General features: G+C 38.7%; 2 protein-coding genes across 2 annotated transcripts in view; both read right to left on the reverse strand.

The window, feature by feature from the left end:
* Positions 1-1,569, reverse strand: part of ARMC7 (armadillo repeat containing 7) — a 37,109-nt gene extending 35,540 nt beyond the window's left edge. Inside the window, exon 1 of the mRNA XM_051995130.1 lies at positions 1,138-1,569. The gene's annotated coding sequence lies outside the window, so the exon portion shown is untranslated. The remainder of the gene's footprint in view (positions 1-1,137) is intronic.
* SLC16A5 (solute carrier family 16 member 5) lies at positions 1,521-23,169 on the reverse strand. Its single transcript, XM_051995128.1, has 5 exons — positions 23,061-23,169; positions 11,757-11,981; positions 3,652-3,795; positions 2,446-3,243; positions 1,521-1,818 (listed from the first exon to the last, which is right to left on the reverse strand). The coding sequence occupies exons 2-5, from the start codon at positions 11,953-11,955 to the stop codon at positions 1,568-1,570; spliced, it is 1,392 nt and encodes a 463-aa protein (XP_051851088.1). The 5' UTR covers positions 11,956-11,981; positions 23,061-23,169; the 3' UTR covers positions 1,521-1,567.
* Between the last annotated feature and the right edge of the window lie 272 nt (positions 23,170-23,441).

The raw sequence follows: 23,441 nt of genomic DNA on the forward strand, positions 1-23,441 counted from the left end.
AATTAAACTACTTCCTTCTGCAAGTCACCTTCCCCCACCTCATAGAGCTTTTCACTTTGCAAACTGATTCTCTGTCCTTGGTCCTTATCTTGCCCTGGCATTGTTGCGCCATGAGGAAGTTAGGGTGGGAGTGGAGTCAGGAATGTTGGTAAGGAAAGCAATCACCTAGGGTTTAAGGGTTGGAGAAAGAGACTTTTGTGCAAGTAAACTATGATTTCAGGGATTACCTTTCTATCAAACCTTTGGGCTGTCCTCCCTGGTAAGGGCTGTTGTTCAGTGACCCTTTAGACCATTTTGTTGAAGTTTTCTTGGCAAAGATACTAGAATGGTTTGTGATTTCCTTCTCTACTCAATAAAGGCAAATAGACTTAAGTGCCTGGGGTCACACACTTAAGTGTCTGAGGCTGAATTTGAACTTAGTCTTCCTGATTCCAGATTTGGCACTCCATTGACTAAGCCATCTAGCTGCCTCCAAATCTTGAAAGGGAAGAAGGGACAAAACAAACAAACAAACAAACAAAAAACCTTTTAAGGTCTGGTATTTAGCAGCAAATTTATCTGCCTGCTGGCCCATGCCAGACTCCCAGCCTGCCCTACTATTAGATTGTGAGTTCCTAAGTTCTGACAGTTGTTGTTGTTTTTTTTTTAATTCATCTTTGTATTTTCCATGATGGTCAATACATTGGGCACTTGACAAATATTCTATGAATCTGAATTTCCTTCTGCCCTATCAGGAAACAGGTTTGTGCCTGAAGCATCCCTGTCTTATAGCACAGATAGGTGGGATTTTAGCACAGGGAAGCAGAAAGATCCAGAGTAGGTCCACATTCACTTGATGATGATAGAGGGGGTGCCAAGGAGGGCACTGACTCATTCCTGCTGGGTAGAATCAAGGCCATGGCACTCTATCCCTGCCTGTGTGCAGTAGAACAGAGAGTAAGTTCAGGTCATGCAAAGAAAATCAATTCTTAAAGGTCCCTGAGAAAGCTTCTTTTTGGAAACTCAATCCAGTCAAGTCAACAAACAAAATTCCACCCAGACTGCTCCAGCCAAGTGGAGAAAAAAAAAAACAAAAAAAAAAAACAAAAAAAAAAAAAAAAAAAAAAGAAAAGACAGGGTAAGGGGAATAAAACTTACCCCACACCTATTTTCTGTGCTTCATTAATTCACCCCATTAGTTCAACGAATTTTATAACCAGCTGCTCCAGGAAACAATGTCTTTGCATGTAATTCATGTAATTCAAACATACTGTTTTTCTTGGTCTCTGCTAGAATAAATCTGGTTCCCTCTTCCCAGTGCTGTCCGTAGCCTCTCCTACTTCTGAGAATTCTTGTTTCCCAAGAGGTGAAAGAGACAGGAGATTGGGAAAAAATACAATAAGTTCCTCTTTCTGACCTCTTCGAGGGGAGAGGAACCTTCTGATCAAGGTAAGTGAGCTCAAGAAGCTAGTGCTTCATTGGGCCTTGAGTGGGGTGAAACCAGAGAGACACAATAAAATGAAGGCTAGCACAGAAGGGCCTGAAATTAGAAAGAATTTATAGTCTTTGCCCTCTAGAGTTCCTTAGCTCAGACGCTTGTCACATACGTCACATATGTGACTGCTGAGTGTGACTGAGTCACAGGCTCCTCTGTGTTTCTCAGGTTAAGCTCCTTTTCTACAATAGGCTCCTCATGGACTATGTCCATTATTTGCTTCTCTTTCTTCTTCTTCTTCAAGATGAAGAAGCTGATACCTATGAAGAATGCAGCTGAGATGAGGAAGAAGCTGGACATGTAGAAAATATAGCTGAAGTTGCCAGTAGTATCCAAAAGTAGACCTGTATGAGAGAGGGAAGCCAAGTTGAGAGAGGTGAGGGACACAGGGACCTTAGGAGCTATTTCTGAGGCTCCTCTTCCCTGACAGATACTTAGGTCATGATGAAAAACCACACAACTGACATAGCATTTTCCCATTTACAAAGTATGATTCTCACCACAATCCTGGGAAGTATCCAAGGCAAGTGATACCATCACCAGTTTATAGTTGAGGAAATAAAATTTGTTCTAGGTCATACAGCTAGCTACTTGGATCTCAGCCCAGTCTTTGGACTCCAAATTCCATGCTTTTCTCACTATGTCATCGACTTAAGTCAGTCTGAGTGATATATGGCAATTTCCCTTCACTGGGCACTTAGCCATAGGCTTATAATATTTAGATTTGAATGAGGCCTTAGATACCATCTAGTTTACTTATCTCATTTTTACAGATGAGGAATACAGGTCTAGGAGAGATTAAATGATTTGCCTGGGATTACAGAGATGGTAAATATCCGAAACAAATCCAGTGTTCTTTCCATGATACTACACTTCCCTATATCCCTTTTTTTCCCCCTCCCAGGATAAATTCCCTTTTCCAGATACCAGCCCCAGCCTCCTTCCCCAACTGGTAACCTCCCTATCCTCACCAGCCAGTGGAGGAGATACAAGGATGGTGAAACTTTCAAGGATGGTGAAGAGACCCAAGGCACTGGAGAATCTGTTCATGGGCACTATATCCATGAGCACCTGGAAGACGAGAGCCCCGATGCCGCTCATGGAGAAGCTGTACACCACGCAATAAAAAACTAGCACAGTGAAGCTGGCTGAGATAACGCAAATGAGGTTGCTCAGCCCATTTAACAAGACTGCCAATGCAAAAAGGAACACACGGTGACCTGCAAACATTGACCGGCCAGCTACCACCCCAATCATGGGTCTAATGAATATGTTGCTGAAGCCAATGATGGAGATAAGCAAAGCAGCCTTGTGTTCTTCCACGTCATGGCTCAAAGCAAAGGGCACCAGGAAGATGTGGGGCACTGTGAAGCCCATCAGCATCCACACTACACCCAGGGTATAGAAGCGGTAGCCCTGGTTCTGGAGGAAGACATCAAAAGCCAGATGTCGCCGCACAGCCTGGCCACAAGTCAACAGACAGCCCGGTTCAGGGGCCTTGTTGGGTAGGGGGTAGGCTGACTCAGCCTTAAGTGCCACGGGCCTCATGACGGCCCCACAGACGCAGCAATGAAGGAAGACCCCGCCAAAGATCAAGAAGGTGCCTCTCCATCCGAAGGACTCCAAGAGGTAACGGGAAAGCAGAGGCCAGAGCGTGATACCAATGGAGACCCCAGCTGAGGCCAATGCGTTGGCCAGTGTCCGATGGTAGAAGAAGTAGTATCCCAACACTGTGATGCCTGCCTGAAAGCTGAAGGACATCCCTAGGCCTGCAGGGGAAGGAAGGGGAAGGAAGAGACGCCATCTCAGTGATCCATCCACTTATGTCTCCTCAAGCTTTGATGAGAGTTGAAGTCCATTCCCCACACCCAACAATTCCTTAAAGTGGCTGTTTTGCCCCTTTCCCCACCCACTTAGCTAGTCCAGTTAAGACTTGATGCCCATAACAGAGGCAGCCCCTGGGAACAAGCCAGAGATCACTTCTGGAGCAAGCCAGAGCAGCACAGCACCCCTGCCTTCAAACAGCCTGCCCATCCGTTTCTCTCCCCAACCACAATTCTCAGATCCACCGTCTTCCCTTCCATTTCCTGCCATTGCTCCTCCAAGTCCCCATCCCACCAAACCCTGGGCTTAGGAGGTTAGGGGGAGAAAGAGAAAGGGCAGCTGATGGCTGTCACCTGTGATGAATCCGGCTGTGATGTAGAGCTGGCTAAGGGAGCGGGAGAAGGAGCTGGCCACCATGCCTGAGCTGGCCAGGACTCCCCCTAGCATCACTGTCACGCGGCAACCAAAGTGCTCCACCAGCATACTGCAAATGGGCCCTGGGGGAGGTGAAACCAAAAAGAGAGTGGGGCAGGTTAGGGATGGAGCCAGAGGAAGAGCCTGGAGTTTTGGGGAGCTCCTATGAGGATATATTGGGACCAAAGGGAGCTCCTTCATCCAATCCCCTTCTGTAGGATCAGACAAGGTCCGAATGGAAAGGAATCTTAGTCTGATGTTTTCCTGAACCAAAATCCTTTCTGTAACCTTCTTGAAAGGACATATTTGAATCAAAGGGACCTCTTTCATCCTAACCCACCCCACAGGAATATACAAACTCCAAGCTGAAAGGAATCTCAGCATTTTAGATTTCCCTGAAGAGAAATCCTTTCTGCAACATTCCTGAAATCATGCTGCAACAGCCTATCCTACCACAAAGCACCTAAGTGCTACAGTAAATACAGTGTAGGACATGGGGTCAGGAAGATCTGAATTTAAATTCAGTTTTAGATAGTTTTCTAGTTTTGTGACCTGGACAAGTCAATTAAACTCTGTCTGCCTTAGTTTCCCCAATTGTAAAATGAATAATAGTAGTATTTATTTCATAGGGTTATGGTGAGCATAAAATGAATTAAGGTTTTTGGCAAATCTTAAAGCACTACATAAATGCAAATTATTGTTTTTGTTATTATTTGTTGTTATCATTCAGCTCTTTAAGGAAGTTTTTCCTTTTACAAAGTCTAAAGCTGTTGCTTTGCAATTATTCTTAGTTCTGTCCTCTAAGGTTATCTGTTCTTGTGTCCCTCACAGCTTATTAGGTTGCATGGAGTTAATGATTAAAAGTATATATGTAAATAGTCTTCAAACATGGAACTCTGGAACAAGGATTCATTAAATGCTTTAATATAAGCTTAAGGGGAAATCTTCTAATTTATTCCTTTATCCATTTTTTTTCTCTACCCAATGAGGACATCCCACAATCCAAGACATAGATATCAGGAAATAAGCTATCTATCACAGACTATCTGCTATAGAACATTTAACCAGGAAAACACTTCCAACCCCACCTCATATAGCTTCCAGCTATCCAGTTCCTGTTCTCATTATGACTCAGGGCTTTCTCAAATGTTACCTTTCTCAGTGACCTGGTAATGTGAGAAAGTATGGTTATGAATGTATAAAATTAAAGGTGAATGTGTATGTGAATATGAGAGATTATGTATGAATGTGTATAAGAGGGTATGGGTATATGGACATGATAATATGGGTGAATATGTATGTAATCAATCATATGTGATTATAGGAGGAGAGAAGGAGGCTGTAGGTATATGTGTACATAACACAGAGACACAAAGTTGTAATCACAAATATGAGGTTTGAATCTGTAATTTATTAGCTGTATGACATTGGGGAAGTCAGGTGAATTCCCTGAGCCACTTCATTTCCTCATGTGTTAAACAGGGAAAATAATGCTTATCTACTACATTGTTCACAGAATTAAATGATAAAATGAATGGAAAAATCCATAAAAGTAAAGAGCTGTCTAATACTGGTCAGAGTACTATGAATTGGTCCAATCATTCTAGAAAGCAATTTAGGATTATGCTATTACTAAAATGTCAATACCCTTGGACCCAGAGATGCTGGTGCTAGACATCTGCCCTCAAGGAGATCAGTAATTAAAAAAAAAACTACATCTCATATGTTCCAAAATAGTTACTGTAGCACTTTTTGCAGTAGCAAAGATCTGGAAACAAAGGAAATGGTCAAACAAGTTGAGGAGCATCAATGTAATGAATTATTGTGCTGTCAGATTGATGCAAAGTAAAAGAACTAGGAAAACAATGTATACAATGGCTACAACAATGTAAATGGAAAAAAATAATAAGATAAAAATGGGATGCTATAAAATTATAATTATCAGACCTTCTTTCCTTGATTTACAGAGTTAGGGAATTATGGATATGGAACACTACCTGTAACATCTGATTTGGTTCATGTATTAGTTAGTTTAGTGGAACCAATTTTTAAAAATCTTTTTTTATTCTTTATTATTAGAGATGTCTTTCTGGCATGAGGAGGAATAGTATGTAGGAGATATAAAAATTAAAATTTCAATGAAAATTTAAAAGTATTACATACACATCAATTTTTATTAAGAGGAATATTAAAAAATGTGTATAAATTGATTTTTATGAATGTATGGAAGGCTCAATAGGTGGATGAATATAATAAACCTGATTGTTGTATACATACCAATTGTAGTATGTATTCAGAGAGCTGAATGTGTATTTCTGGGGCAGCGGAATAAGTCAATCAGTTTGTTCCCCACTAATTAATTCAACATTCCACAAATACTTATTAAATAGCTATTATGTTCTGAGCATGTGTGCTAGGAAGAAAAATAGAAAAACAAAACAACATTTAACCTCCAAGTAATTTACATCTGATTAACTTAAGGATCTATTATATAGATATCCAACATTGTACTAAAGGCTGAACAGATATTTCAGTTGATCTTCACAACAATCTTATAAAAGAGATGTTATTATAATCCTCAATTTGCAGATGAAGGAACTAAAGCAGACAGAGATTAAGTGACTTGTCCAGGAAGCCCAAAACTAGTAAGTATCCAAGGGAAGAAGTGAACTTAGGTTTTTCTAATGCCAAGTCCAGTGTTGCATCTATTAAGTATTTAAGGAAATATCAACATGTATATTAAAGTCTCTTAGTATGAAGTCAGTATATGTCAGAAGTAAGACTTGTGAATCCAGGGCTTCTTGACCCTCAGTGTACTCTCCTAGCCATCGTTCCTTTGTATAAGGGGTCAGAAAGTCATCTTTTCTCCTGCCAAGAGACTCCCTGGACTAAGGTCTTTACCCCGGCTGCTAGAGGATGGGCCAAGAACAAGCAGTATCTGTTCCCATCTCTCTGCCAGCTCTGATAATCCACCTCGCCACAACAAATCTCATGAGAAAGCAAGGAAAAACATTCCCTGGTTATTGGAAGACAGCCGGGGGAACCAGTATAACATGCTCTGGTCCAAGTGAGAGGGGAAAAAAGGGAGGGAGAAGAAACCTGAACCTGCCTCAGTTATCATCCTCATTCTTTAGAGCCAAGCCAAAGGAGGTTCATGTATGCAGATAGAAGGGGAAAGAGAGTTGTGATTTCCTTCTCAGTTAAGCATTCTGAAGATCTTGGCTGCTTGCCCTTCTCTTTCATAGAGACCTCCTGGAATTGCCTGAGGTCAGGAATGAGGCATCCCCTTCTAGGAGGAGATTATTAAGACAAAAACTGAAACCAATACTCTTGCCAGGAGACAGCTACTGAGGGAACCTCTAGGGACCACTAAGGAAAAGAACAGTCCCAGCAGAGGCGGATTTCAGGACATGAGAGGGAGAAATGGTTTACATTTGTAAAAGCCTAAATAAACTTATCATACTATAAAGTTATAAGAAGCAGTCTATTATAGTGAACAGGGAGTCAGCCTTCAGTCCAGGAATAGCTGTGTTCAAGTCTTGCCTCTGAGACATATAGGTAAGTCACTTAGCCTCTCTAAGGTCTAGGTAACTCTCTAAGACTACAATTTGTAGAGAAGATGCTAACTTGAATTGAAGGAATTTCTTCATCTGGAAGTTCTCATATTAATGAAATCACAAATACAGTCCCTATTCCCATCATTAAGTGCTTTATATATATTTTATTTGATTCTCAAAAGAATTCTGTGAAGTAGATTAAACCAATTATAATTGAAATTTATGTAGTGTTTTATAGTTTGCAAAGCACTTTGTACAACATGTAAAGTGGAAATGCGTGATGGAGGAACTTCTCACTCCTCTCATTGAGGATCAGGCACAGGTTTTCTCTGACTGTTGTCAATTATGATGACTCTTAATTAACTCCTGTGCTGGAATTCCCCTAAAAAAGGGACAATCCCTAACCCTACGGGCTTCTATTCCTGCTGGCTGCCAGATGTATGGATGACTCTTAGCTCAGAGATGCCTTTTATCTACAAGATGGAAAACTGTAAGCTTATAGCCTCTTAGAGAAACATCTATCTGGGATGGGTTTACCCCTTTTTTGTATCTTCTCTACTTTGGCACATGGACTTGTGAGATCTCCAAAAACAGCTGGTTCTTTCCCAGGCACTGGGGCATTAAGATACCAGTTTCTAGAGTAGTTGGGGCATAAATAATAGTAGAGGTTGAACAGCCAGCCAAGAGGGAATGTCTCACATAGACAAAGAAAACGGTTTTAGGGAATAATTAAAGAGTTCACTTAGTACTAATGGGTCTGTACACAGTGGAGGTAAAATGTGAAATAGTTCATAAGTAGCAATGTTGCAAATATCTTAATAAGGCCTCTTGAAAGACTATTAGACTATTATCATTCTGTGATTCTTTACTGCTTGGTATTCTCAGTCTGCATGGGAATAAAACTGCCTGGATCAAATCTGATTCATATTTGTTTGTTTTCTAGGTATATTTTTTTATTCCATGCCAATCCCGATTCCTCCATTGGGAAGAACCAAAAATAGAGTTGTTCATATAGCTAATGTAGAAATCTATTTTGGGTGACATACACACACACACACACATATAAAATAAGTATTATATTTCTTACCTTCTCAAAGAGTAGGAGAAGAGATAGTGAGATGGAGAAAATTTGAAACTGAAAATATTTTTTAAAAATGAAAACAAAAAAAAGAGCTGGCAGTAAGGCATTCTGAAGAGACTGGCTTCTTGCCCTGTTCTTCCCTGGAAACTTCCTAGAATTGCCTGAAGTCAGGAAGGAAGTCACAAAGCTAATAAGAATTGGAATTGAGTTGCGGCAACTAGCTGGTGCAGTGGACTGAGTGCCCAGCCTGAGTTAGAAAGACATTTTCCCTAGTTCAAATCTGCTCTCAATTACTTACTTACTAGCTGTATGACCTGTTTTTAACATTGTTTGCCTCAGTTCCTCATCTGTTTTTTTAAGAGCTAGAGAAGGAAATGGCAAACCATTTTGCCAAGAAAACTCCAAATGGGATCATGAAGAATTAGATACAACCGAACAATAACAAACATCTAAGTTGAGAGGCAGTTAGTAGTAATAGATAGAGAGCTATCCTGGTGTTAGGAGAAAGACCCAAGTTTAAACTTAGCCTAGATACTTCTTAGCTGTGGGAACCTGGGCAAATTATTTAACTTCTATGCCTTAATTTCTTCAACTGTAAAATGGACATAATAATAACACCTAACTCCCAAGGTTGTTATGAAGATCAAATGAAATAACATTTAGAAAAGCACTTAAATACCTGGCATATAGCCCACACTTAAATGCTTATTTCCTTCCTTTCTTCCATCTCTATCCCTCTAGCTCTCCAAAAAGTACCAAGGAGAACTGTATTTCTTGGATCCATCTATTTCATAAGTTCATATGCTAGTTTTTCCCTCACTGATGAGAATTCTCATTTTATGCAAAACAGTCATAGTAATTGCTTCCTGGGAGGCTCCTACCTCCTCCTGGAATAAACTGCATCATCCCAGACTACAAACAGTTCTGGGAACACTTCGAAGGGCAAGAGGATCATAAGCTCAAATGTCCAGTTTAAAGAAATAGCACTTGAAGGGACCTTAGAGACCATCTAATCTAACTTCCTCAGTTTTCAGAGGAGAAAACTGAGACCTAGAGACATTAATACATTACTCAAAGTAGTACATGGCAGGTTGAAAATTGAATTTAGGTTTTGTGATTTCCAAATTCAGTGATGTTGTAAGCAACTGGAGAGTCTTCAGAATAATTATTTAGCAAATGAAGTGAGCAGAACCAAGAGAATAATTGGTCACATGTTATGTGATGACCAATTGTGATGGACTTTGCTCTTCTCAGCAATGTGGTGATTCAAGGCAATTCCAATAGATTTAGGATGGAAAATGTCATCTGTATCCAGAGAAAGAATTATGGAAACTGAATGTGGATTGAAGCATACTATTTTTGCCTTTTTTTTGTTAGTTGCTTTTCTTTCTCATTTTTTTTCTCCTTTTGGTCTGATTTTTCTTATACAACATGATAAATACGGTGAAACATTTAAAAGGATTGTACATGTTTAACCTATATCAGATTGCTTGCTGTCTTGGGAGGAGGGAAGGAGGGAGAAAAATTTAGAACACAAAATTTTACAAAAATGAGTGTATCTTTACATGTGTTTGGAAAAATAAATTGCTATTGAAAAAATAATTACAGCATATTGGCAAGTACTCTATGACAAAATCTGGTGATATCTATGGCATCCTGATTTCAGTAGAGAATTAGTTCCAGTTTCCAGTCCTCTAGAATACAAGACTCAGTAGCATTGAGCAATGCCTCTGTTATCTCCTAACCCAAATCCAACCTAGTCTAGTAGAGAGAAAACATCATCTGAATCTGTTAAAGGTGGACAAGGGAGCCTAATAGAATGTCAATCGAAAGCCCAGATCAAGCATTGCATTGGTAAAAATCTGGATTTGGATCTTTGATGCATCATATTAAAAAAAAAAAATAGGACGTTAATTTTTTTTAAATTTTGTCTCTACATTTTTATTGAAATTTCCTGTTTTTGATATCTTAATTTTCCAACATCCCTTCTTTATAATAAAGAAGAGAAAAAAGCAGATCAGAAAAAAAAATCAACTAGCCAAATCTATGATTATATGCCATGTTCCATGCTCATAGTGCTCCACCTCAAAAATGTCTCTGTGTTATAATGTCTTGCGTTGAAGATATTTTATGGAATTTTTTTTTCTGGTGAGGGCAGGGAAAGGAGATAAAAGTTGAAAAAGGATCTTAGCCTAGGAATACCACTTACTACTAGGTCTGTATTCCAAAGAGATCAAAAACAAAAATGGAAAAGACCTATAGGAACAAAAATATTTCTAGCAGCTCTTTTACTGGTAGCAAAGAATTGGGAATTGAGGGGATTTTCATCCACTGGGGAATGGCTAGACAAGTTGTGTTATATGATTGTAATGAAATGATACTGTGATATAAGAAATGATGAGCAGGGCACTCTTAGAAAAACTTGGAAGGATTTACATGAACTGATGCAAAATGAAATGAGCAGAACCAGAAGAACATTGTACACAGTAATAGTAACAGCAATGTTATTATATGATCTATGAATGACTTAGCTCTTTTCAACAATACGATGATCCAGTTTCAAAAGCCTTATAATGAAAATGCTATCCATATCCAGAGAAAGAATAGATGGAGTCTGAATGCAGATCAAAGCATATTTTTTTTAAAAAGACTATTTTTTCTTTTCTTTTTTTGGTCTGTTTTCTTTTATAACATGACTTATTTGGGAAAATGTTTTACATGATTTTCAACATATCAAATTGCTTGCCTTCTCAATTAGAGAGAGAATGAAGAGAGCAATGGAATTTGGAATGCACAATTTTTAAAAATGAATATTAAAAAATTGTTTTTACATGTAAGTGTGTGTGTGTGTGTGGGGTAATAATAAAGTATTAAAATGAGAAAAAGGAAGAAAGACTTTTGCCAGAAAGTTTAGCATCAGATCCTTAGGAGGAAGAAGACTGGACTGGATTTTGGGTCAAAGCCCAACTCTGTTTCTTACAATCTAAATGATCTTGGACAAGTCACTTAGCCTGCTTATTTATAAAAGGGCAATTAAAATATTGACATACAAAGTTTCTGTGAAAAACAAAGGAGATGATATATATATATATAAAAAGGTATTCACAAGTATTCCTAATTCATGTATCTAGTTGGTTTAAGGTCCCTTCTTACTCTCACATTCTATGATTCTGTAGTTCATCCCACCAACCAGCTGTGTGATCTAAGGCAAGTAATTAGACTTCAGGTCCTACTTAAATATAAAGATTGGGTTAATTTAGCTTATTTCTAAGAGTCATTTTTTAGCTCTAACTCTTTGGTTCTAGGAGTGTGGACTCAAAAGAGCATGAAGCTCCTGACCCCACTGCTTTAGGCTCATGGGCAGTGTCTCTATGTTTCCAATTTGCCCCCTTGCAAGGGAACTCACCTCCAGCATGAAGTAATGAAATCTGGATGGAGGGAAACCAGGATGTCTCGCTATTGCTGGCTTGGAAATCACGTTGGAGGTCAGTGAAGAAGATACCAATACAAGTCGGGAAGCCCAGTGTCAGGCCTTGCGTTACCACGGTGGCCAGCAGCACCACCCAAGACCAGCTGCTCTCTGTCTGCTCTTGGGCCTGATGCATTCTCTCCTGCAGGACTCACCTAGGATCTGGGAGGAAAAAAAAGAGGTCAGGAGCCAGACCAGTGGAGACCTGGGCAGCTTGCCCTTCCTATTGGCCATTGGCCACATTCAGAGGAAGAGTATAATCATGCCCCCCCCCCCACCTCAACAGAAACCTGTCCTTCCTTCTAGCCCTAGAATATAGGGCCACCCACATTCCCCTAAGGGCTTACCACCCTCTGAGAAGGCAGTGATTCCAATTCTTCTTTGACTTATTTCCTGGAGTCAGGTAAACAGGAGGAGATAAGGGAAGGATTGTAGAGAATGAGAGGGAACAGGAATGTCTAGGAGATAAATGGGGCCCTTTAAGGTTGTTACATTCTTTACCCATGTCTCCCCCCAAAAGTTTAGAGCTGAAAGGAAATCATGACCAATACCATCATTTAATAGAGAAGTCACCTGAGCAGAAAGCATTTGCTAATGGGTGCATGGGTTGTAAGAAACAGAGGGGAGATTTGAATGTAGGTCTTTTGACTTCAGACTACCCTGGGGTTAATAGGGAAGGGGCATTCACTCTACCACACACCTGACCCTAAGCCCACAAGTGTGCAAGGAAGCAAAGGTAACATCCAGGTTTTCATTATGCTAAAGCAGATTATGCTTTTACTTCCAGGTATTTGCTGAAGCAAATCAATTATAGCTGTAAAATTCACCCTTATTTGTCTTGAGAATGCCAGGGAAAGCCAATTTTAAAATTACTCCTATAATGGGTACTTACCAACCTTTTAAAACTCCTGGTTTTGCCACTCACTAGCTGTGTGATAACTTCATCAAACCTCTTCTCCCCCCTTCCATAAATCATCTATTTTCAAAGCCTCAGTTTCCTTCTTTATTCTACCAGAAGAACCCCAAACTCTTTTCTAGTTCTGCTTGAATTCTAATAAGGTTTAAAACTGAAATACTCTCCAAGTCACCTCTTTCTTTCAGGATTCCACATCACTCTTAAAACATAATTTATTAATTGCTAAAAGAGGACCTTAAACAGGATGTTGTAAGAATCAAAGGAGAGAATATTTATAAAGTTTTGTATAACCTTTTTTAAAATCTTATTTGTCCAAATACATTGATAGTTGAAAACTATCTTTTCAACATTCATTTTTGTAAAACTCTTGTGTTCTAAACTTTTCTCCCTCTCCCACTTACTCTCCCTTGCCCAAGAAAAAGCAATCTGAAATAGGTTAAATATATGTGTAACCCTTAGTGTTAAATGAATGCCAGTTGTTATTGTTATTCTTTTGTCACTTTATATCCCATTGCCCAAAAATGCACTGTGGATTTACATGCCATTCATTAATTTATTCAACAAACATGTCCCAGATGCATTGCTAGATGAGATTATAGATGATATGTACAAAAATTATATTTATGATGATCTGTGACAAACATGTAATTCAAGACACTTATTAAGTGCCTACTATATATAAGGCACTGTGTTAAAGATACCAGATGTATGCCTGAGTGGAGCGCAAACATAGTAGGAGGAGCCCAGAAGGGATCTCGGAAATCATTTAGTTCAATACCCTCATTTTTACAAAGAAGGAATCCAAGAAGTTAGTAGTAGGGTTCCTCATTGAGTGGTACTAAGTGACAGAGTTGGAATTTGAACTCAGAACTTCTGAGTCCCACAGAGTCTCAATTCAGCATCTATCTCACTATACAAGTGAGATATGAGGGAATAGATACCACTTACTCTAAAGCTCTTTAAATATCCTGAGATCTTCAAATCTGTTACTTTTTAATCAACACTGTTTCAGAGAGTAAGCATTAAGTCCCTGCAATGTGTCAGGCACTACGATAAGCATTGTAGATGCTGATAAAGGCAAAAGACAGAACCTGCTTTCAAAGAGATCACAATCTAATAAGAGACAGTAAGCAAACAACTATGTTTACATTAATATAGTAAAACACAAATAGTCAAGAGAGAAGACATTAGGATTAGGGGGAATGATTTCTGGTGGTGGCAGCAGTAGCATTTGGTCATTTCAGTTCTGACTTTTCATGTCCCCATTAGGAGTTTTCTTGACAAAGATACTTAGAGTTGTTTGCCATTTCCTTCTCCAGGTGATTTGACAGATGAGGAAACTGATTTGCCCAGATTCACACAAGTAGTAAAATTTGAACTGATATTTTCCTGATTCTAGGCTCACAGAACTATCCATTTTGCCATCTAGCTATCTTTCCTACAGATTTCCTGTAGAAAGTGGCATTTTATCTGGGACATTAAGGAAGCCAAGAAATGAGGAGGTGGAGAAGAGAGAGAACATTCCAGATTTGGGGGACAGTCAGAAAAAACTCTCTAACAGAGAGAGAGACATAGCTTAACAACAAAAGGAGGAAGGTTATTATTAGGGTGCCCACTGCTGCCTTCATCTCAACATTTAGGAGTGTCATCAGAAACACTCAAATACTTCCCTGTCAAGCTACTTTCCCTGCCACCTGCTTCAGTCATTAATACCCCTTAAAGATGATATTTAATCCTCAGGACTGAGTGTCCTATGTGAGGATGCTTTCTTCAAGGAGTTTATTCAAATTCCTTCAAAAGCTTGAGGGACTCGGCATGGATCCATGCCCCACCTTCTAGCTGGAGGTGGTTAAAGTCTCACTGGCTCACCAGTGGTATAAAGTGAGTGAGTGTGTACATGTGTCTGCCTGATCGTTTCATTATCAAATTCTCCTGGCTTCTAGTTCAGAAGCCCTTCCATTCCCCTCCCCCTCATCCCCCATAGCTATCCCCATCCCAAGGACCAGTGACTGGAGCAGACTACTCTTTGGCATTCACCCTCCTTTCACTTACTTTAGGATTTGTTTCCTCAGCAAATTTGAAAGGTCAAGGGCCATTAGCTGATCCTGCTCTGTTCCTGCCCTGATTGTTAATCAGGTTTATTCTAGCCTATCTATAAACTCAGCCCTACCTTTCTTTAATATTTTAACTGCTTTGATCTACCTTCTCTGCCCCCTTTTCTTTCCTTCTTTTTATTATAATTATTATTTAATATATAAACATGACAAACATTAGCAAATATAAACTTTTTTATATATAAATAAGAGTAGAAAAATAAAGATCAGATAGGTGGTATCAGATAGGGATAAATTACAATACTAGGCCAGGAGTCTGAAAGTTCAAATGTGGCCTCAGATACTGGCTGTGTTATCCTGGTAAGTCACTTTAAACTATTTGCTTCAATTTTCCCATCTGTAAAAATGAACTGGAGAAGGAAATGGCAAATTCCCAGTATTTTTATCAAGAAAACCCCAAATAGGATCATGAAGACTTGCACACAACTGGAAAATGATGGAACAATATGGCATAATGAAGTAATTAGATAGTACAGGTGATGAAATGCTGGAGTTAAGTCAGTGAGACTTGAGTTCAAATCCAACCTAAGAGACTTACTAGTGAGACTATGAATAAGTTGCTTAACTTCAGACTGCCTCAGTTTCTTCATCTGTAAAAAGGGATGATAATAATAGTCCTTCCTTCAAGAGTTGTTGTGAAGATAAAATGAAATATTTATAAAATGCCTCACAAACTTTAAAGCACCATACAAATAATAGCAATATTATGCTTTTTGGTAATTTTTAAGGTATATAATAAATTTATTGTAGTAGTTCCAACACTTTTCTGCTTAATATAACCCCTTCTGAACTACTATGTGTATATACATAAACACACATACACACATATACATGCACACAAAGTTTTGGTTTCAGTCTCACTTTTCCTTATGCCCCATTCCAAAAAAATCCCTCTTATAACAAATGAGTAAAGCAAAACAGATCCATACACTGTCCATGTTTTAAAAAGTAAATCTCTTTCTGTACCTCTAGTCAATCATCTCAATTGTAAAAAGTCAGAAGACAAATTTCATCATCAGTCCTCTGAATGGGTGTCTGGTCATTGCATCAATATCATAGCTTTTCAAGTCTGTTCCAGGGGTTTTCTTTTTACAATTTATAAGTTGTTTTTACTGGTTTGCTCACCTCACTGCATCAATTTATACAAATCTTCCTAGGATTCTCTGAATTTGCCCTCTTTTTCTTATATCACAATAATATTTCATCATATTGCTATACTAACTTTTGTTCAACCATTCACCAGTTAATAGATATCCATTTTGTTTCCAGTTTTTACTATAACTAAATATGCTGCTACAAACATTTTCCCGTATATGGTTCTTTTCTTTCATCCTTTAAAAAAAAACAAAGGAACAGTACAAACAGCTCTTGCTTTATGTAAATGGATCATTCCACAGACCTCTACTTAAACAATTATGGGGAGCACATAGGGAAGGGAAGGAGGGAGGAAAGCAAGGATGGCATGTGGGGGTTTGAAAACTGAGAAGATAAAACAACACAGGAGTCAAAGAACAAGTAGGGGACAAATATGGGGAGGTAGAACAGGCACATAGACAGAACATGGGTGACAGACTGGGCAGGGCTGGGGAAAGACAGATAGGTGGGGGCTAAGCCCTTAGAAAAAGGTCTTTTTGAGTGATGGAAGTCTCTCTAGCTAAGCTCCTGATCTGGTGATAGCAAAGTGGTAACTTCAGCACTTGCGTATATATTAATGTCACTTGGAGGCTGGGGCATGGTACTGATTAGGGGTTTGGGTTTGGTTTTTTTTTTTTTTTTTTGGAATAAGAATTTCTTTCAGAATTATCTACATAAAGTTAAATTTGCGTACTGTAAATTTACATAAAGTAAGAATTGTTTGTAATGGTATCTTTGGGTCAAAGGGTATGCATATAGTTGCAAATTGCTTTCCAAAATGGAGGGAACAATTCACAGCTCCATCAACTATACATCAATTTATCTTTTCATAGCTCCTCAACTATTATCATTATTCCTTTTTGTTATATTTCCCAATATAATAGGTTTGAAGTAGAACTTCTGAGTTTTTTATTAATATTTCTATTATTAGCAATTTTGGAGCATATGTATGTTGTTATCTTGCCATTCTTTTAAAAACTTTATTCATGTCCTTTGACATATTGAAATAGCTCTTAGTCCAATCAATTATTATAGAGATGTATATCAGACTTTGCTGTGAAGATTGCCTCTAATTAACTACTTTTCTTTTAATTCTAACAAAATTAATAAAAAGTCAAAAATCTCAAGGAAATTAATGGAAAAAATAAAAAGGAAGGGGACATCTCAAACTACACCACAAATAGTAATTATCAACTCTATTTGATAACGGTTAAAAAATAAAAAAGTTGATCAATAGAACAAGCCAGGTACATAAAACTCAAAAGCCACGGAACATAATTGTATCATGTTTAGCAAATCTAAGGATTCTAACTACTGGGGTAAAGACTCACTAATAAAAACTACTTGAAAACTGGAAAGCAGTCTGGTAGAAATTAGGTTTATTTAAAGCAACATCTCACTTAATATATTACAATAAGCTCCAAATAGATATGTGACATATATAAAAGATCACAGAAAGATATTAGAGGAGTTGGTTTGTTTTGGTTTTGACTGTTCCCTTCTCAGTTTTACCCTTCCCTTTTAAATCCCTTTCACTATTCTTCCTTTCTCTCTTTTCTTGAGTTTAATATATTTCTAATCCAAATTCTGTGTGTATATATGTGTTCAAACAATATAAGATATAGTTGAGGTATAAGAAGATTCTTACTCTCATGTTCCTCTTCCTTCATGTTTGAATACTTTTTTTCTCAAACACTCCAGTTAAGAAAAGTAGTTCCTTCTCTTTCTTCCTCACTGGTTTCCTAATATATTTCTCTTTGCTTCTTTTTCTTTTCTCTTAAATGTCAACAAAACAGAACAGAAAAAAATTATTCTGGGTCCTTGTATTTGTAAGTTACTTAACTCCCTCTGTGACTTGTAAAGACACTAGAATTCTGAAGAGTCATTCCTTTCTTTTCCAGTTAGAATATGATTACTTCATCATTATTTTAACTCTTTCCAAATTTGTGAAATGCATTTATCTTTCTAAGTTTATCTTGACTCTTATGTTTGCATTTAAAACTTTCTGTATTTTCATTAAGGCAGCTTGAAAGTCTTCTATTAAAAGTTATTTTTTTCTTCCCACCTTCGTAGGACTTTATTCAGTTTGTAAATTGTTATTTTACAAAATTGTAAATTTTGTAAATTTGTAAAATGTAATTGTTATTTTTTAAGTCTTTAGCTTTTGCCTTTTTAGATATCAAATTCCAAGATTTTCCTGGTTGCATAGTCTTCTGTCCTTGTAACTGTTCCTTGGTACTTGAACTCTTTCTGGCTGTCTTTGACCTGGAGGCTTTACATTATGGCTATGACATTATGGCTATGGTATTTTCAGTTTATGACTTCTTTCAAGTTGTTATTCAATATATCAATTTTACTTTCACTCTGCCTTTTGGTTCTAATAGACTGAAATAATTTTTTTTTGTTTTGTTTTTGTGAGGTAATTGGGGTTAAATGACTTGCCCAGGTCACATAGCTAGTAAGTGTTAAGTGTCTGAGGCTGCATTTGAACTCAGGCCCTTCTGACTATCCACTGTCATCTAGCTGTGTCATCTAGCTGCCCCTGGGAAAATTTTCTTGAAATACAGCAACCAGATTTTTTGTTTGGTCATGATTTTTCAGGGAAGTCAATGCTTTTTAAAGGATCTGTTTTCTGAGTCAATTGTTTTTGATAGCAGATGCTTACATTTTCTTTTCTTTTTCTATCTTTTGAAATTGTTAAATATCATATATTATTAAAATGTGTTTTCCTCAGAAGGGAAGATAATAGAATTGTTTTATTGGTTCTACCAAAGAAGTCATTTCCATTTTTCTTCCCCTTGGTCTCTGGGTTTTTTCTTCTTGCTTTATGAGATATTCTGGGATTAGGTGTTTTGTTCCTTTTTCAAAAAAATACTTATTTTATTTTATGGATAAAACAAATTTTTCCATTATAACAAGTACATTTTTTAAAAATGATCTACAAGTACATTTAAAAATGATTTTTTCTGTTTTCTCTCACTTACATGCTAAAATGGCTACCATTAAACATAAATGTGTATATACACACACATATTATGTATGTATATATATACAGATACACACACACACACACACACATATATATGTAAAATCATTCTAGATCTGTTTCTTGAAGTGGAAGTGCTATTATTGCTCTTGTGAGTGACTGGTCTAATTGTCACTGTTTGATTGACGATCAAGAACTAGAATTCTATACTGAACTTTTTTTGAAAAAATTTGTCATTTCCTACTATACCTAGGGATAAAATACTCAGTGTGGCCCATTTCCTATGTGTGTGTGTGCGTGTGTGTGTGTGTATCCAAAAGGTATATGGTAGAAGTCTGTACAAAATGTTTATTAAGTAAATCACTGGATGAAATCTGAGCCTCAGTTTCTTCTGTAAAATGTCAATGATAATACCTATAATAATTAACTTATGAATATCAAATGAAGATTTTTGTAAAATACAAACCTTAAAGTCCTGTATAAATGTCAATTAATTGTTGGGGGGGAGGGTGTTGGTAGCCACATTTTCATTCTTATAATGAATATGCTAATTATACATGATTCCAAAATATTTATTAAAGAACCCATAAAATAAAAAAAAAGTATTTTCTTTGAATTCTGATTGTACCTTTTATTTTTTCAATGACTAAGTTTCAATTGATTAATTTTTTTTAAAATGATCAATTAGTCAAGGAATCTTTTCAAGAAATCCACTATATGGATAAGATTTTCCACCTTTTATTACAAATTATTGGAATTTTTTTCCTCCAGAGTTCAAATTTTACTTTGAAAAAAATCTTGTTTCATTTCTTCCAGTCATTTTAATCATTGTGGCATCTACTAAAAGTATTTGTTATGGAATTACTATGTCTAGGATTACTTCTTGGGCTTATCAACTTATAGTCTATCTTCATTGTGTTTGGTGGATTTTAAAAAATTTATTCATATAGAATGAAGTTCTATCACTACTCCAGAAGGTGAAGTAGAATATAAAATAATAATGAATTCTATCACCACTCCAGAAAGTGGAATAGAGGGATATAATATAATGAATTCTATCACTACTCCAGAAGGTATTTTGAAGCAAAGACTGGAAGGTAGGGGGTGGGAGGTGGAAAGGGCGTGTAGGGACTTGGAATCCAAATGATATTCAGAGCTGGGTGGGGGCAACACAGGAAGTGTAGAGGAAGAAGTAGAAGAGGATACACTGGATCTTGTTCTTATGATTGCTGGCTCCTGGGTGTGTGGGTTAAAAGGCTGAAAGGGAAGGAAAACACTCAGCCCAGAGCCTCCAGCTCTTAGGAGGTAGAACGTTCATTCTGGCCATTCTTCGTCTCTTGTGGATTTAGGGTCAAGAGGGATGGAGGATCCAGTTCACTTTTCCCCACCTTTGGCTGCCACTCCAACCCCCTGGTCCTTAAGAGTCTCCCAAGCTGATTCTAGATCCCATTCAGGATTGGATAAATCTCAGCTTTAAGTTCCTAGAAACTTCCAACATACCTTCCATCCTGGCCTTTGTCAATCTTCATTGTCCTCAAACCACTTCTCCCCTCTCTTTATCCCCTTTTCCTATTCTCCTAACATGTTTCTCCTCTTTCCTTGCTTTTTTTTTTTTTCCTTCTGGATTTGTAGTCAAAAGATCTGATTTTGAATTCCAGTTCTGTCTCTTACAAGCTGGGTGACTGGAAAAAATTACTTCCTCCTCTGCCTCTGTTTCTTCATCAATAAAGTGAGGTTAGACCATATGACCTTTCAGGTCTCTTCCAGTGAAAAACCTAATGGCTTCTGCATCTAAGTTTTTTCTGAAACTTCATCTCCAAACTCCCTTTAAGCATCCTACACAGGCATAAGGATTATTTTGCTCACCAGGACTTTTTCAAAGCCAGCATCCCTCTCACAAATCAGTTCTTATATTTCAGCTATTTCAAGTTGGTGTGATGGCTCACCCACAGTATTGCCTTGTTACTCAGGCTGAGAACTTGAACTCGATCTTCACTGACTTATGTCACTCTACCCATTGGTGGAGGCAATGCCTGAGAAAACAGGTCCATCTGGTTGCCTGGGACTACTCCAAGAGACAAGCTGATGGCATACCTACCTAAGCAGGGCCAAATGTCTACAGCATTGCAATTACTTAATAGGAAGAAATGGGTGACTCAGTTCCCCTGTTTGCATTATCTAATATCTTCCAGAAAAGCTGACTTCTCCTTCACAAAGGAAGAACAGGTATAGTAAACAGAGCCTTCCAGGTCCATGTTTCCAGAAAAAAATAATAGTAATCTGACCCTCCCATCCTTATCCTGAGGGTTCTAAAGCCAATTACTACTCTACATATAGAGCTAACTCAGTTGAAGCCAAGGGAGAAGCTTCCAGTCTTAGCTCTCTGGATGAGAGTTTCAGATTCTTTACCTGCTTTGCTTGGATCCACACAGGACAGCTTAAGGAAAACATAATCCTTACTCTCCTAAAGTATTTTCCCCAATAAGGTATTCTCTCCTCCTGACTTTCTCTCCTTGACACTTCCTTATCTAAATGCGGTGCAATGCTAGACTGTACACCCTGTTCTTTGCCCTTTCTATGGATTTCAAGTACACAACACTATAAACCTACAGACAACATAAGGATACAATGAGAGCCACGTCCCTCATGTAAAGATACCAAAGTAAAAGTCAGATTCAAAAGGGAATATTGAATCTTTCGTCCAAAAATGTGGGGAATCCCCCTTCTCTTCTTACCCATTGACCAAGTTGTATTCTCCTTTCTAGAAAACAAACCTGAGTGGCTTCCACCCCCTGGAGGCTACTAAAGGACAAGAGGCACCTCAACTATTTGCCCTCCCAAATCCAGATTAGGCAACAAATAGTTTCTGAAGGTTTTAGTTTGAACCAGGAGAGAGGGTTTAGTATTCAAGTTAGTTCTTGCCTATCCCAAAGAGCCTTAGTTTAGAGATTAGAGTACCAGTTTAGAGCTGGTACTTTCCAGGCCCCAGGGGCTAACAACAAATCATTAGGCACACCTGGCATAGGCTCTCCCATTTTTGGACCCCTGAGAGAGAGAGAGAGAGAAAGAACGCTTGAGATTTCTGGTTTCTATTGTTGCCAAGAGAACCCAAATAAGTCACTGACCTCTCTTCTCCCCTTCTCAGCTCAAAAATGTGACCCCAAATGCTCCTAATATGGGGTGAATAAGGGGAGAACTGTGAATGGAGAAAAGGCAAATTAGGCAAAAGTACCTGGCAAATAGGAGGCAACTAATAAAAGCTTTTTTGATTAACTGATCAGACAGACATTTGGGCTAGAGTGAACCCTGCATGGAGGATTTCTCTATCTCTTCAAGATAGGGGAAGCAGATTTGCAGGAGAGAATGATTGAGGAAAAAGATAGGTGAGCTCTAATCTCTACTTTGTGATTCTTCTCAATTCACCTTAACTAGCTCTGGGGTTTTGAAGCTCCACATAGACCCTGAGATTTAAAGGCTGGATTTGCAGAGAGACAAAGTAACATGTTTTGGGAGTCACTCTGGGATGCAAGCACTTTTGAGTCCACTAGTTTCCCAGGAGAAAATTTCTCACCCTACCCCATTCCAACTCCCACAGGTGTGTCTCCCAAAGTAAACCCTGTTTAAGAAAAGACATAACCTAGCCTTATTCAAGAGCCAGAAAATTGTGTGTCCTAGCCCCCAAGTTAGCATTGCCCTCTGGCCTAGTGGTGCCTTTTAGAATTAAAAACAGCAACCAACAATACAAAATGAAACAGCCAAGAAGGGCAAGGTGGATTAGGCAAGACGGGCGAGGGGTTGAGTTTGCTGCCAAGCCTCAGTGTCATCAGAAAAGTAGAGGATCCCATGCCCGGCCTCCATCCCTCCTAACCTTTATCTTCCACCCCGAGGTTAGCGCAGCTTTTTAAAAAGAATTATTCCCAGGGAGCTGAGGCAGGGTGAAGGTGAGAGACTGGGGTTATCTTGGGAAAAGTGCGGGGATCCCTAGTCATGGGGCGGGGTGTAGAGTGGGAAGCAGCAGAAGGTGTTAACCCTTTGGGGATGGGGTGGGAGCGTCGACCAGAGAAAGGTCCCTACCGCCCCATTCAGCTCACCGGTTCATACAGGGCCCCCATGCAGAGTGTCTCCGGAACTAGTGTCTCCTTCTCGCTCTCTTGCAAAGCAGAGAAACCGTTTCCTGCAGCAGGTCTCTAGTCTCCTGAATTCCCCCCCACCCCCAAACCACCGGTCCCCACCTCTTGCTTTATTCTTCCCTCCTCTCCCCTCCCTTCTCCGCCCTAAGTGGGAGGGAAAAAAGAAAGGGAGGAGACTCGCCGCAGCCTGGGCGGTGTAAGTCCGGAGGAGGGGGTGGAAGGGGTGGAGGGGTGACCGTAGGCTGTTGAGAGCATTCGTCCTGGAGGAGGCGCGTAAGGACCCCACTGGCCAAGCATAGACCCATTCGTCTAACCTAAAGGATTTGGGGCAATTGGGGGTGG

Source organism: Antechinus flavipes, chromosome 4 (genome assembly GCF_016432865.1).
Source record: "Antechinus flavipes isolate AdamAnt ecotype Samford, QLD, Australia chromosome 4, AdamAnt_v2, whole genome shotgun sequence".
Classification (NCBI taxonomy): domain Eukaryota; kingdom Metazoa; phylum Chordata; class Mammalia; order Dasyuromorphia; family Dasyuridae; genus Antechinus; species Antechinus flavipes.